We start from the raw sequence: 15,258 nt of genomic DNA, 5'->3' as shown, positions 1-15,258 counted from the left end.
AAGGTTAAATTATTGCAGGAGTTCACATAAGGACATGGAGAGGACTATTTGATTCAGTGGGAGAGGGAGATGTGGCTGTGAGCTGCTTTTCAAAATGTTTGAATTGAGAAAAAGAGAGGTGAAATGACTGCTGTTGTGACTGCAGTCAGAAAATCATCCTGCCTTTGTGTAGCTGGCTGGGTGAGACTGAAAGAAGGTAAAGCAGCAGAGAGGAGAGAGAGCTAAAGCAGGAGACAGAGAGAGTCAGGCCAACGCCTGGAGGTGTGAGGATGGAGCACAGCTTTGTACTCCAGCAGCATGCTTTTGAATTCAAATCTGACCTTTTTTTCCTCCGCCTAAATGTTACTCCACATGTTCACTAAACTACCTGCTGTTCAAAGCAAATGTTGCCAAATTCTCCTGAGATTCAGAGAGATTGTTTTTGGCACAAAGCAAAACGTTTGGAACAGGGTTTCAAAGAATATGGACCGGAGGAAAGTGAATACTGCTGGATAGCTTTTCCTAATGACAAGATCATCTATGGCAAATATAACATTAATTGAATTTGGGTTTTTTTCTGCACAGGAAGAACACATTAACGTTTTTCTTCTTTCCTGCTGTTGGTCTCAGAAAATGGCTGTATCCTTTATATGAGCAAGTTTTATTTTTTAGTTGTGTTGTGCATTTTTGCCCGGGCCCTGGGTCATGAGAGGGCCCAAAAATAATGTACTACGATTGCCTTTGGAGATCAGTTTTAACGGCGATTATTGTGGGCGAACAAATTCCCGATAACATTATTAGCAAGTGAAATCTGGAAAAAAAAATCTATCTTTGACTTTTACTGTGTGTTTTCTCTTGTTTTTTTGGCAAATAAATTATGTTTAAAATATGAATGCAGGGAGGTGGAGAGAGTCTGTAACCATAAGTGTACAAAACAGTGTACAAAAAGAACAGTCACACTCAATTACTAGTGAAAAGGCAACCACATAAACTCACAAACAACAGATGCATCTTTGCTTGATTATTCACACAATATCATGTTTGTATTGCCATATTGCAACACCCCTAGCTGGGACTTTTGGGTCCTTTGGGTGGAAAAATGGTTTAATCTTAGTCCACAAGAGTCATTTTACCCCACAAACGTTATGAGACCCCATCTCAGCTCGATGCTCAGTTCAGATATCCCTCCTCTGTGACACTGCAGTTTATGGGGCAGCTAGGACACAAAGTACACAGAGCAAACTAGAGATGAATTTGAGGACAGAGTAAAAACAAGGCCACCCCCTTGCAACAAGATTTGGAAAACTTGAGGTGACACATTAAAAGTAAAAACTAGGACGTGAATCTGTGAGGAGAGAGGGAGGAGCGGCCCTGCTCCATTTGTTCACAGCTGAGAGGTGTGTGTCCCCCCGGTGTGTTTGACCCTCTGTGCTCTCTGCTGTCAGCCCACAGTGCTTGACCTCCACTATGATTTATGACAGCTCTCTTTCCTAAGATATAACCCTGAGGAAACTCGTCTATGCCTGGCTGCCCGTACCTGAACGTCTCAAAGAGGTGCTGAAGATGCAACTATTCAATGTCCACCCAGGATGAGAAACACCCCGGTCAAATTATTTTGTTTCAGGGAACTGGGAGATCATATTCTCCTGTTGGGACTGTTTTTTTGCCCTTTCTATCTGATACTGGACTGCTTTAAAACAGCTCACATTTCACTAGGTTCAGGCTTAATCAGGGAGGAGAGAGAAAGCAGAAACAGTTGAAAGGAGAGTAGACAGAAAAACAATGAATTACAGGAATAAAAAGAAGTGATTGTGTGACTGCCATTCTCTGTGAGAGGCGAGACGAGGAGCTTCAAAAGCGCAATCTTCATTTATGTGAAAACAGCCTCCAGCCTCTTCACCCCTCGACCCGTCTGATCAGTGCTGTTTGGTGATGATGCATTAAGGTTATCCCTGTTATGTCGATGCTGTCTTCCCAGTCCAATCTGTTCTGGTTGGCGAGCGGGGCTGGCAGGAGGCCTGCTGTTAAACATGTACAGTAAAAGGGGGGGAGCTGCCAGGGCAGTGAATTAATTGAAAGTCTTGCCTTGCTGTTACCTAATAAGGACAGTTGGCAAAGTCACCGCGTGAAGTTCTCGAGGCCATAAGCTGTTGAATTATGCAAGAGTGGAGCAGCTTGTTCCTTCAATGCATGAATCAAAAGCAGGAGAAGAGCTCATTGGAGTTTGGCTTGGTTTGGTGTCCAGGCAGGCGCTAGGACCCGGGACACGTGAGCGTTACTAGTTTGCCAGAGGGTGGAGACGGTGAACAATGAGGGAGCTGACTGGTAGGACCAGCAGAGGAACATCTGAGACCCCCCTCCTCCTCCTCCTCCACCTCCACCTCCTCTACCACCCAACCCTCAACACCAGAGCCCCGCTGGACCGACGGACAAAAACACAGACTGACAGTGAGTTTGGAGAGTGAGTGGGAGCATGCAGATTTGCTCCATGCATGCTGCAGAGAGAGGAGGTTTTTGCTGAGCCCCCCTTTTGTGGATTTGAATGAATGTCTCAGTGAGTGTGTGTGTGTGTGCGTGTGTGTGCGTGCGTGTGTGTGTGGTGCTGAACTGGGTCATGCGGACCACTGGAGGAGCGAAAGATAAACACGCACCCTCCTCCCGCTGCTTGGCAGGTTGAGATGGTGGGCGCTCAGAGGAGGGATCCCAGCCTGCATGTGTCCTCATCTCGGCACCAAGCATCTGATGATGCTTTGATTTAATCCGCCTACCAAAGCAGAAAGTCACAAACTGAAGAGCAGCTCCAGAAAAACAGGACGGGGGAGCATCTCGGGCGCGGACCTCATCCAGGCTTTTGTCAGCAGCAGCGAAGGTTTTGATGTTTTTTTTGTTTGTTTTTTTAACTGAGCACCTATAACTGATCGATACCTTCCTCCACACGAGGAGATCTTGCTCATCAGCTTCCCCGCAGACCCCAGCGGATCAGAGCGCAGCAGCTCTGCTCGCCGAGCGGATGCAGGACCATGGAGGAGAGAGACAGGTCGCCAGCAGGTGAGTGAGTAACACCTAGATGCACCCTGAGGCGCCTGAAAGCGGGTCAGCCTACAGGAGACTGACACCTGCAGAGAGAGGACAGACAGGGAGGCCAAGACAAGGGATGGCACAACCGTGATCAGATGTGTTTAAACGGGTCTCTGAGGTGCCCGGGTGTTGATTTTGAAATCAGCTGGGCTTTTCGTGTGAAGAGCATGTTGGATTGTGTGAACTTTGACTCTCATGGTCGGTGTTTATGTGTGAATATGAATGATAAACTCGCCCTGTGTGAAAGCATCAGTGGCAGCAGTTATTATAAAGCACCACAGTTTTATTCTCCATTAGCCTGTGATACAATCTAACTCGTGTTAATGGTCGTGCTGCGGCTCAATCTGTATATTTCACCCACATTAGTCGTGATACGAGTTGTTTCCCACTCTGCTTTTTGTGATTCAGCCTGGGCGAGATGGATGCGAGGGCATCCGGGGCACTCCACTTTTTATTTATTTATTTATTTATTTTTTTTAATGGCCCTTTTATACTTTGTCCAGGGCAGACAGGTGATATCTCAACGTTAATACCGTCTAATGCATTTAAATGAGCGGCTGACTTGATGGAGCAAACCCCTCTGTAAAAGCAGAGCCTGGCTGGGAGGCTGGTAATGGACTCTAAATGAAATGAACAGCAGCAGATACACATGGATTTGCTTTTGTCACAAACATTGTGTCGCTGGAGAGGAGCAGCAGCAGTGGAGGGGACATTTAGGGAGGTGGTTCATACAAAAATCAAATAGAATATACAACAGGAGTCATAATAAAATATGTGAAAACTTCACACAGTCATCATCCAGTAAAGATCCTCTCCACACATGCATTCAGGCACATAAAAACCCTCCACTTATCCTTTAACATCGGCTTTGCAGAAGTATGATTAAAACATTCAAATCCTTAAAATGCCACCCACTCCTTCCTCATTAAAAATTCAAGAATATATGAATATGTAATTGTTTGTCATTTCACAAGTTTAACTGCTGGACACAAGATGTCTCCCACTCCACAGTAAAGTCCATTGTCAGTGTGTGTGTGTGTGCGTTGGAGGCTTCAAGTTTCCACAGTGCGCTTGTGTTTGCTGAATATTGGACCAGGATAATGTCACAAATCACGCCTCTTAAAGGTGCAATATGTAAGAATTGGCCACTTGTCAAATTCATACTCGACACAAATAGGTGGCAGTATATTACCACAGCCTACTGCTAGTACAGGCTGTTATAGCTCAGTTAGCTGTGCAGCTAGCGGTTCGGACTGGTTGCTGGAGGACCAGGGGAGCGTTGTTATTTACAACGCTAGCGTTAGGACGGGCTGGAGCTAGGCAGATGGTTAGCATCATAACTTCAGTACATATGTCAATACAAAGACATCATAACGTCTAAACTACTATTTCTTCACATTTTGTTGATTTTTTGAACATTTTCAAACTTCTTACGTATTGCCCCTTTAAAATCAGATATTAAATGAGCACATAGAAAATGTACACTCCCGAGCAATGAATGTGAAAACAGCCTTATAGTGTCAAACTGTAGGAACAAGCATGGGACCTTTAATGAAAGTGCAAACTCACTTAAAAGACCAAATCTTGCATCCCACCTTAAATTAAGTAAAAACTTTCAGAGTCCATAGAAATGTCCCAAACATGGCCTGCAGAACAAGGAGGGTATCAGATTGTCCGCTTCGTATCTAAACAGCAGAAACCAGACAATGACCCCGATCGAACATCTGGCACATCCACGGCAGCCAAACCCACTGATGCCCCTCACACAACCATAAAACTCAAAGAAATGCACTAAAACACAGTTTTACAAAAAAAAAGTCGTACCAAATGTTAAAGGGAACTCAAACTAATAGATTAGCTGCTGTTGGAACAACATGGCTGCTCAGAGAACAGAAAGGATGCAATCATTGTCAGTCAGGACACACAGAGGATGAGAAGCATTTTTCTTACTCTCGTGCTCAAAAGTGACCTGCTGGGTGAAAAATAAAGAAACAGCACAAATATCGGTGCGTTACATCCCAGCCTGGCGTCATGTCGGTGAGAAACAGCTGCTTGACGATACCCCTGTCAATCAAAGCTCACGTGTATGTTTTCATATCATGGATGAGTGTTTGTTTCCGTGTTTTCCATTTGGTTTCTCACTGTTTGATTCATGTGCAGCATGCTCTTGCTTTTAGTTGTCTTGTTTTTTTACATTGTGCCCTTTGCTTTGCAGTCATTGCTAATAAACAGTAATGTCGTTAAAGTTACATTTGAGAGAGAGAGAGAGAGAGAGAGAGAGACAGAGAGAGAGAGAGAGATTGAATGCAGCCTTGGCAATCACCATTAGTGCATTGATTGTGGCCATAGAGGCTGTGTGAGCAGGATCACAAATCTCCATATATTGTTCGTTTGCACTGTCCTCCTTAGCGCTGTGCTGTTACATCATTTAGCCATGCCCACCCCCCACCCCAGACCCCATTTTCTGAGCTCACGTTAGAGCTCCATCTCCCCATGTATTTGACATCAAAGGGACACAGTCTATAACATGTGGTACAGAGGGAGGGATGCTTCAATTCAGTCCCGATGGATTTCCCCAGTCCTGCCTCTGTGTCTCTCTCTGGTCACACGAAAGCCTCTCTGTTGGAACTTGAGGCTACTGGATTGTAATGGAGTTGTGGTGGTGGTGGGGGGGTTAGGTACACTGTGTTCTCCGGGTAGCTTATTGCAGCGATATTTCACAGCTAAAAGATTTGTTTTTCTTTGCAGGACATGATTACAATGAGGGTGATGATGACAAGGCGTTTATAATCAGATGCTCTGCAGTTTCTAATCCCAAGACCTTAATCCTGAACTACAGTGTTTATGTATTCTGCAGCAGGCTGTTTTGTATTGGGTTTTATGTCTTTGTGACTCACTGTACGTGTTTTTTCTTTGATGGGTCATTTGTGGTCAAGCTACAGTATTTGAGCCACATGTCCTTGTAGTATCTGCACCCACAGCTAATTTTCCTCTCTCAGTCATTGTTTGGATCCCTTTTAACCTTGGGCAGTGCCTTCACAGGTCTTAGGTCAACCCAGCATGAGGCCAACGGCTGCATGTGTGCATGCGCAGTAGTCACAACGCAGGACGAGCAATGTCAAAGAAGATAAACTCAGATAAACTCAACCACGTCATGCTACAACGTTTTCGCTGCTTGATTGCAAAAATTGCAAGTATAATACTGGGAATGTATGTGTGATTGAAGTGCATGAAGTCAATGTTTTTTGGGAAATTATTTTTTTGAGCGAACCAAAAATATCACAATGTCAGCCCTAGTTTCCACCAGGAGCTTTCAGCAGGTGTTAGCTCAACGGGTTGTGCGATATACAGTAGAGAGAGGGGAGGAGTGATGGGAGTAGAGGCGAGTCGAGTCAGGGACGGGTTACACAGCACTCGGTCCCAGCAGGGATCCTCCATATGGGCAGCCAGGTAAAGCTGAGAGCAGGTGATTTGTCAAAGTGAGTGTCCGTGGCCCAGGCTGCTGGTTCACCTATCATGGCACAGCGGGGGGGTTTCATCAGCCGCATGTTGACGGAGGCACTAAACCCACCAACTCACTGGCTCTGATGTTCTTGGGGAAGGTGATTCAGTTTTTTAAGCCAGAGTAGGGAACAGAGTGTCCTGACTGTCACGAGGAAGCTCATTTAGCTCGTGATTGAGTGATGGATTGTTTAGGATGCAGTGATTTGTTTTTATTCTGCGCATACACACTAAGGAGAAAAACAAAGACGAAGTACATACCATATATGTGTGTCTATGCATGCAGTTGTTTTATTTCCAGACAGACAGTGAGAGACAGCACACCAGTCACATCGTATTTCACTCACTGTTTTTCCCTTTGACCCAGAGGCAAGGCACTTTGGGCATTTTGACAGTAAATTGGACACAGGAGATCAGTCTTCACCCATAATGCCTCCTCTGCCGAGAGCAAAGCAACTAGTCCATTAGTAATGGAGAGAGGTAGGGACGTGAGGCAGGCTCTGCAATCTATTTATTTCTTTCATTAGTCCCTTGTTTACATTTTCTGGAACAGACAGGAGAGAAAGAGGGAAGGAGGAAGAGGGGGGGCTGGACGCAAACGGGCAAACACTGTGTAAATCTGCTGACTCGGATACCTCCCTTACACTGTAGATATATGCTTTGTGTGCATTTAAATACATTTGCAACACACGAAGGTGCACATCAATTTCACGATACATCTCTTCCAATTTAGCTCATCTAGTATATGTGAATCTGTATTCACGCTCGGAACTCATCTCTATGAAGTCTTTATGTGATAATCAATGTCATGTCACAGTTCATTGCAACTGTATCACTCACCTAGTTTACACGGGGAAAACCAATAGCTCGCTGAATGCACCATCATTGTCCCTAATGAGAGTCACATGACAATACCGCGGATAAAATGTGTCCACTTGAAAGCTCTGCTTCCTATGTTAATGAGTTTTTCACGATATTACTGTCAGAGCTTGTAGAACAAATAGCCCTGATATGGAAATGCCCTTGAATGTCCGTAAGATATGTGAACAAAAGAGTCTACAGCCACTTTGAGCTAAGTGCTAACATCAGCTTTAGCTTTGCTAGAAGGCTAGCATTAAGCACAAGGTACAGCTAAAGCCAATGAGAATGTCACTAGTTTTAGTCAGACACCAAAGTACTGGACTAATTTATGTTACCTGATGGTGGCGCTATATAAAAGGTTAAAGGGTGACTCTGCCAATTTTACACATTTAAGTGTTTTTACAAGTCTTGTGGAGTGCTACTGCATAATATGTGATATTTTCAAAAGGAAGACAAATTCTGTATCGATTTTGATCATTTGTTTTTAAACGAGTTAATGAGTCAGTGTTATGCAGACCAGTGGACTGTTTTTCAAACCCTAGATCACCCACAATGCAATTTAGCCACTGAATGACATAACTGGAGGCAATTTATTAGATCAGATTACATGCAGCTCTCTCTGGAGCTGCTTTTACCTGTAAACATACTTTAATGTGTAACATTGGTGGGGTCACCAAAGTTATTACAGTTCATCCTGAAAACATGGGAACACGTGCACCTTATGTCATTGCAAGCCATCCACAAACCCGATAGAGGAAATGTCAGGGGATCACCAAAGTCAATAGGATCCAACCTCTGGAGATCATGAATGTCTGCAAAATAATTCAAATAACTTCAAATAGCACAACATTTTAATCTAAAATGTTTAATCTGGACTAAAGTGATGTACAGATCGTCCAAGCAATAAACCAACATTGCCCTCTGGTATGGTTGAAAGCAAAGCATATTTCTAAGAGCAGTTGAAACGTGACCAGACTTCTCTGTGGAAAAAAATGCCACTTGAAGTCCACAGTTAGACCTGAACTCACAAGTGTAACCCTCAGAGTCCAGAGGCTAGCATCAGACCGGACAAGAACAAGCCCCGAGGCTGTTAAGAGACAGTCTGCGACAAGAGAGACGGTTGCCAGTGGCATCGCAGGGCTCATCTCTGCTCTCATCTTCAGCCAAGTGTTTATAGAAGGAAAGGTCAACTGCTTCTGCTATTTAGTCTCATGTGGGACACGTGGAGTCGGCCACAACAGGTTTCCTGACCGCCACTGTGCTTGTTAGAATGTAAAACTGGATATTTTCCGGGAACAGCCTGATTTTTTAAGAGGGTTATCCTGCAAATGCACTCAGCTCTGTTTGAGTAATTGCTAAATGGAGCAAGATTGTCAATCTGTAGTTGAGGGGAAATTAGTGGCTGGAAAACAGATTGTTGCTGCAGAGCGAAAACCTCGTATCTCTTCTTTTGAGGAAATTAGAAAAACAGTCTTGTTTTCAGCTTGTCCTTGTTTCGGAGACTCAAATGTCAGAGGATTTTTTTCATTACGTTTAAAAATCACAATTGTTGAAGGTTTGTTGAGCAGCTCAGGGATCTCTTTTTAAAAGGCTTACTGATGATTAACAACGAGTGGGACTGGCTCAAAAACCCATTGAAATGTGTGTCGAGCCATATCCTCATCCGTATGTGGAGCGCGTGGTCGTTACCTTGTCTTTAGCTGCCTGAGAGGACAGGAGAGGGGGCATGTGGCTGTGGTCATCCACGAGCGCTGAGTCGTGCGGAGGCTCACAGCTGCTCCCTCTCAGAGGTGAGAACACAAAGGGCCTTTGATAGAGTGTCACTGTGCGACTGATACACAAGACCCCCTCCTCCTCCTCCTCTTCTTCTTTCAAACACTCACACACTATCATCTCCCAGAGACCACATAACTTCATCCCCACACCTCCGGGGCTCCACACTGCAGCTTCTGGTTCACATTTAGAGCGTCATCGCAGCTGCGGAGAGCGCCGTCTCCCAACCACTCATCACATTTCAGGATGCTTAATCCAGTTCTGCAAAGGAAATGAGTGCAAAGCATCCTGCACTGTTGGGGTGGGGTGTGCTTTTGTCTTGGTGGGAGCTGAGTAATGTGATTAAGATCCATGCTGGAGTGCTGCACATTCAGCCCGTGGAGCTGACTGGAAAAAAAGTGCCAGTAAACAAGCGCTCCCTTCTTTCTTCTCTCTGCAGATGGAGGCTATGTGGCCGTGCAGGGTGGGCGGTCAAATCACATGTGCTTCCAGTCTGTCTGTCTGTCTGTCCTGTTTAAATGTTTAATCACCAAACCTGGACCACAGACTGATCTGGATAATGATCAACTCTTGTGTTGACTCGCTGAAGGCTATACAGTGGGCACGCTCAGCATGAGTAGGCTACAATATTCATAGTCTCTTATATAACCATCTCCAAGCTTGTGATAAAATCAAGAAGCAAGTGTTATCTGCAGAGATACATACAGGGCACTCTTTCTATTTGCAGCGTTTCTGGTTTTTTTTCTTCCTTCGACAAAGAGTGACGAGCCAAGAACACAAGGCTGCAAATGGTCGCATCCTATTTTAGTTTTCACCGTCTAATAGCTATATTTATCACGCTCTTCCCACAAGATAGCTGAGGAACCTCAACACCTTCAGAGTGTCTGAACAAAACTTCCTCTGCCATGTTTTCATCAACTGCACATTAGCCAACGTGCATATACAAACACGAATATGATGCTCTCGTTTGAACCAGAGGTGCTGACAGCAGGTTGAAGGGAGAGAAGAACAGAGAGCAAAGCGGTTGCCTTTGAATGATGGATGAAAAAGGCCATCAGCAGAATTGTTTGTGCTGATTTGGTGCCTATTAGTGTGCGTGTGTGTGCCGTGCATGATTGGATGATTAAATTGATTGTGTGTGCAAGGGGAGCGGGCGAAGAGAGACAATGGGTAAGATCATTAGCGCGATCCACTTCGTTTCCTGTAAAGGTCCGGTTTGTGCAATTTGCTCAGTAGCTTTCCTTCAGTTTACTTACAGTTTGTTTTAACACATTAAAGGGGCACTGTGTAGTTTTTACAATATTAATGAAGTAATAATACAAACAAAAAAATATTTATCATTTCCATAACTGAGTAAACAAGCTGTTCTCATAGGAAAATAGGGTCCCCAGAACACTGTTTGAAGCTAGAAAGGTGGCAGGGTCCGCCAAATATAAACAAAGTAAAACAGTATGAATTGTGTTTGTTTATTTAGTTTGCTTAGGCATTTCTCTTCTGATTAAAACTTCTTCCCGAAAACCACATAGTGCACCTTTAACAGACGCTAGCATGCACAGCCACTTATCTCTGATTTTTAATTTGTTGTCAATTTTGGCACATTAAGTGTGTCTAACACCATCTAAGCTTGCAATTAAAAGCAGCTATATTTTTCCCTCCCAGGATCAGTATGACCTATTTCAAACTTGGCACTTCTGAAAATCAGCAACAACTTTTCTGTTGCAGTATTTCGTTTTATTTCTCAGTTTCAGCAATTTGACCGAAATACTGAGAACAACCGCTGTGCAAACCAAATTTGTTTTGCAGGCAAAATGAAGCCACCTTTCTCACAGTTTCTGCTGGATTGAAAACATGTTTGTATGAGCCGTCTCAGATGATCTGTGGCATGCCCTAACAGCATGTATACACCTTGAAGCTGTCTGCTCTCTCCATTTGTTTCCATTTGTTAGACCTTCTACCTGGTCATATTGATTTTCCCCATAGCTGTCTGCCAGTAAGTGCTGTCTGAGACCAGCCATATCTGAAAGCAGGCCAGAGTGATCTAGAGGGACAGCAGGAAGCCCAATACATTTGCTGAATGCACTTCCCCTGTTGATGCCTGCCCTGAATTGATTGTATGGAAATGAAGTTCTGTTAAAGCCTTCCTGATTTAACCACCCGTTGAGACACAATGTACAGACAGGAATATATGGATGCCTGCCAGTAGAGATAAAGATACTGAAGAGCATTCTGTCATAAACACATACCTGCATTAGATTTATCATGATAGCAGAGGAAAACCTGACTCTAAGCATTTTTCACTCTTCATTTAGTCTGCCCCACAGTGTCAAGGCGAGCCTGTCTCTTTCTCCATCCGGGCCGGGACGGGTGGGCAGCGGCGGGGGCTCCCCTACATCCAAGATGGGCTACTGCGGAGGGGTGCCTGTGGAGGACATGCAGGCCCTGGCCATCACCTCTCTGTCAGCAGCAGATGTAGCCAAACAATATGAGCACATCCGTGAGCTGGGGAAGGGCACCTACGGCAAGGTGGACCTGGTGGCACACCGGACACAGGGTGAGTTGGTTAAAGCACCTGAAATGCCGAGTCAGTAGTCCCTCCTTTAATTCCGAGACTTCTTGACACCACACGACATCACCATGTCACACATTTGCATAATTTATGCCTACACTCAGGGTAAGTGAAGCTAAGTGGAAGATGAAAACACGACAGAGCCAACCATATATATATATATATATATATATATACTACTATCCTCGCAAGAACCCAAAATAAACCTTGAAATGGGCATAATATGTCTCCTTTAAGGTATCAGGGGTTCAGAATGTGACTGAAGATCTTTATCCTCTAACCTTGTCTTATTAATATGTCTTGACTGTTAAACTAAAGCATAAATACAATGTCAGATCTCCAAATCCACATTGTGCCAGCATGTCTCAGAGTTAAGGATAACCAGTTAAGGCAAATCAGCGTATTATAAAGTCTCAAGTCCCAGTGCTGGGAAATTAATTTCAGAGCAGTTAAAAGGGTTTGTTAGGGATTTTCTCCATAACGTTTAATCCTTGGTTGTAAGAAAATCAAGGTTAGAGAGCTGGCTCACTCTTAAAGCAGTATAACTTAGCATTGTAAAGTAGCGCAGAGAGAGGCTGAGAGGGCAGCGGAGATTAGAAGTGCTGTGTTCGCACTTAAGAGCCTCTGTGTTGCTGCAGCTGTGATCACGAACAGCTGGTTGCATGTGTGTAATGGAGGTGAGATTCAGTCACTGTAAGTGTTTGTATGAATGAATGTAGCAGCTGTTACAAAGACAGGGTTGGGTAGTCAGAAATCTCTCCACTCCCTTCGAGTGTCAGGTATCAAAACTCATTTGTAATTGCTTTGGATAACACTTGGAGTTAGTGCTGGGCAATATGACCTTAGGCTGTATCATGATACATAATATGTATCTTGATAATGTAAATCAAATAACACAACACTTTTGATCTATTACCACAACATGGATTTTGCAACTATATTGTAGGGATGACTATTGGCGCTTTCTCAAAGTATTAACACAATGAGATATTTGATCAAATATCATCAGTAATGTGGATATAATGACTAAGCAAGTAAAGGCAAGTATTAGAGCAAGCAGAACAGTCTGGTACATTCAGAAAATTATATCACTCTGCAGGAAAAAAACAACACTTAAAGGATAAGTTCAACGAAAAAAAATTTGGGATCTTCATGCTTCCGTAGACTTGGATTACACAGGTCAAGCTGTATATAACCATTTTATGTTTTTTGCTGTTCTATTTTTACATTTTAAAACAAGTCCCCATCTACTTTAGTGGTTTAGGAGAAAGCTGCAGCGCTGTTTTGCTGTGCAGCTCCAGAAATGTTTTGTCAGCAACAAAACTTAAGCCACCACTTACCATCGACATAGGGGTCAGTAAAATAATAACTGAATTTTCATTTTTGGGTAAACTTATCCTTCAAAGAGTGCAATTTGCAAGATAAGATGGTGGCTGGCCCGACTTGCCAACCCAAAGAGTCAGTATTTGAGAAGTTGGGAAAGAGACTCTACAATCAACTACCCAAACCATGTCACCTGTGTTGTATAATGACAAATAAATTACCTTGTCACCTTATAATAATGATATTGCTCAGCCCTGTTTGGAGTGTTTTGGATTGTAAATGTCATCTGATGTACTGGTTCAACACAGCAGAGCATAATCGTTTCATCCCTGTTTCTACATGTTTATGTCTGATTTTTAGGTACCAAAATGGCGCTGAAGTTTGTGACCAAGAACAAGACAAAGCTCAAGAGTTTCTTGAGGGAATACAGTCTAACAGGCTCACTTAGCTGCAGCCCTTTCATTATCAAAGTCCTCGACGTGCTGTTTGAGACGGAAGACAGCTATGTGTTCGGACAAGAATATGCCCCCGCCGGGGACCTTTTCGACATCATCCCCCCACAGGTAAACCTCTCATCCTCCCTTCCACCAATCACCACCCTCACTCAGCCAGAGTTGCTCCAATCACTCGCCATGTTCAGAGACGGCGGTTTTAACAAGCTCTCCTGGGATAGGAGCCTTGTCTCCGTCCCGGTTTTCTCTCAGCACAGAGCTCTCTCTTTGCTTTAGTGCTATTCCAGTTGATGTGCTGGGAGTCTTTGACTTCAAGGTTCTTCTAAAGACTCATTAAAAATGGCTGCAGCAGAACTCAAAAACGGAGACTCGTTTGTTTCAGTATTCCTTTTTGGGGCGTATCACTTTTCACCGAGTACTTCCATTCCTCCACTCAATATAAACATCACCTTTCCTTTTGAACAGCACTGTAACCTTCTCACCACAAAGCTCTTTTCTTGTCTCACCTCCCATAGTCTCACCTCCTACACAATGTGCTGCATCTATTAGGCTGCATTAATTAGACTCTATTTTTCTTTCTTTCTATCCTCCTCTCGAAACTCTCTTCTTCATCAGGTGGGTCTGCCAGAGGAAATGGTCAAACGCTGCATGCAACAGCTGGGCCTGGCCCTGGACTTCATGCACAGTAAAAACCTGGTGCATCGGGATGTGAAACCTGAGAATGTGCTCCTATTTGACCGCGAGTGCCGCCGCATCAAGCTGGCCGACTTTGGAATGACCCGACGCGTGGGCTGTCGTGTGAAACGGGTAAGTGGCACCATCCCCTACACAGCGCCAGAGGTGTGCCGCGCTAGCCGTGCTGAGGGTTTCCTTGTGACCACCAGTCTGGATGTGTGGGCGTTCGGCGTTTTGGTCTTCTGTATGCTGACGGGAAATTTCCCCTGGGAGGCAGCGCTGCCGGCCGATGCCTTCTACGAGGAGTTTCGGCGCTGGCAGAAAGCAGGGTGTCCTGTGGGAACGTACCCGTCTCAATGGCGGCGCTTCACTGATGACGCCTTGCGCATGTTTCAAAGGCTGCTCGCCTCTGAGCCGGAAAAACGGTGTGGAGTCAAGGACGTGTTTTGCTTTGTCAAGTATGAGCTGGTCAGCGAGCTCAGACGCAGAGCATCTTGCCGAGCCAAGAGAGGTGAGAGGTCCAGCTCGGGAGTGTGCACCGGCAGTTGCACTTCTTCCTCATCCTCCACTACATCGCGTTCCTCCCACAGACACCCGGAGCCCTCCACCCCTCCGGGAACATCCTGCCTGCGTCCGGCACCACTCAAACGTAGTGTCCTCTCCGACCCGTTGTCTCCCAGAGAGGAGTCTGGACAGCACCAGTCTCCAGGCCGAGACAAGAACAAAAGCCAGATGGTGATGGCAACTGCCATCGAGATCTGTGTGTGACCACACTAATGTTAGCAGTAGAGACTAGATGGCTTTTCACAGTAATAACAAGCTGTGAAGAGGTGTTAATGACTACCACAGAGACTCCAGTGAGAAAGGAGAGGTACTTTAACCATGAAAGAGAAGCTCAGGATCACGTCCCCGGCTGTGGAAAATGGACATCATCAATCAGCGGCAAACACTTGGACAGCTTATCACTGGCACATGCCGTTTAGGTTTTGATTTGTGACCAAAGACTGCTTCCCAAGCTGAGAAGCCATGCCGGCAGTGTTTAAGAGTCCG

The 15,258-nt window shown here is 44.7% G+C and overlaps 1 protein-coding gene across 1 annotated transcript; it reads left to right on the top strand.

The window, feature by feature from the left end:
• The first annotated feature begins 2,989 nt into the window (after positions 1 to 2,989).
• On the top strand, positions 2,990 to 14,976 carry sbk1 (SH3 domain binding kinase 1). The gene is made up of 4 exons (XM_073490234.1): positions 2,990 to 3,027; positions 11,502 to 11,743; positions 13,442 to 13,644; positions 14,149 to 14,976. The coding sequence occupies exons 1-4, from the start codon at positions 2,990 to 2,992 to the stop codon at positions 14,974 to 14,976; spliced, it is 1,311 nt and encodes a 436-aa protein (XP_073346335.1).
• Positions 14,977 to 15,258: the final 282 nt, after the last annotated feature.

The sequence above is a fragment of the Pagrus major genome, chromosome 20 (assembly GCF_040436345.1).
Source record: "Pagrus major chromosome 20, Pma_NU_1.0".
Taxonomy (NCBI): Eukaryota; Metazoa; Chordata; class Actinopteri; order Spariformes; family Sparidae; genus Pagrus; species Pagrus major.
Note: the sequence above shows the minus strand (reverse complement) of the source record. Positions and strands in the feature narration are given on the sequence as shown.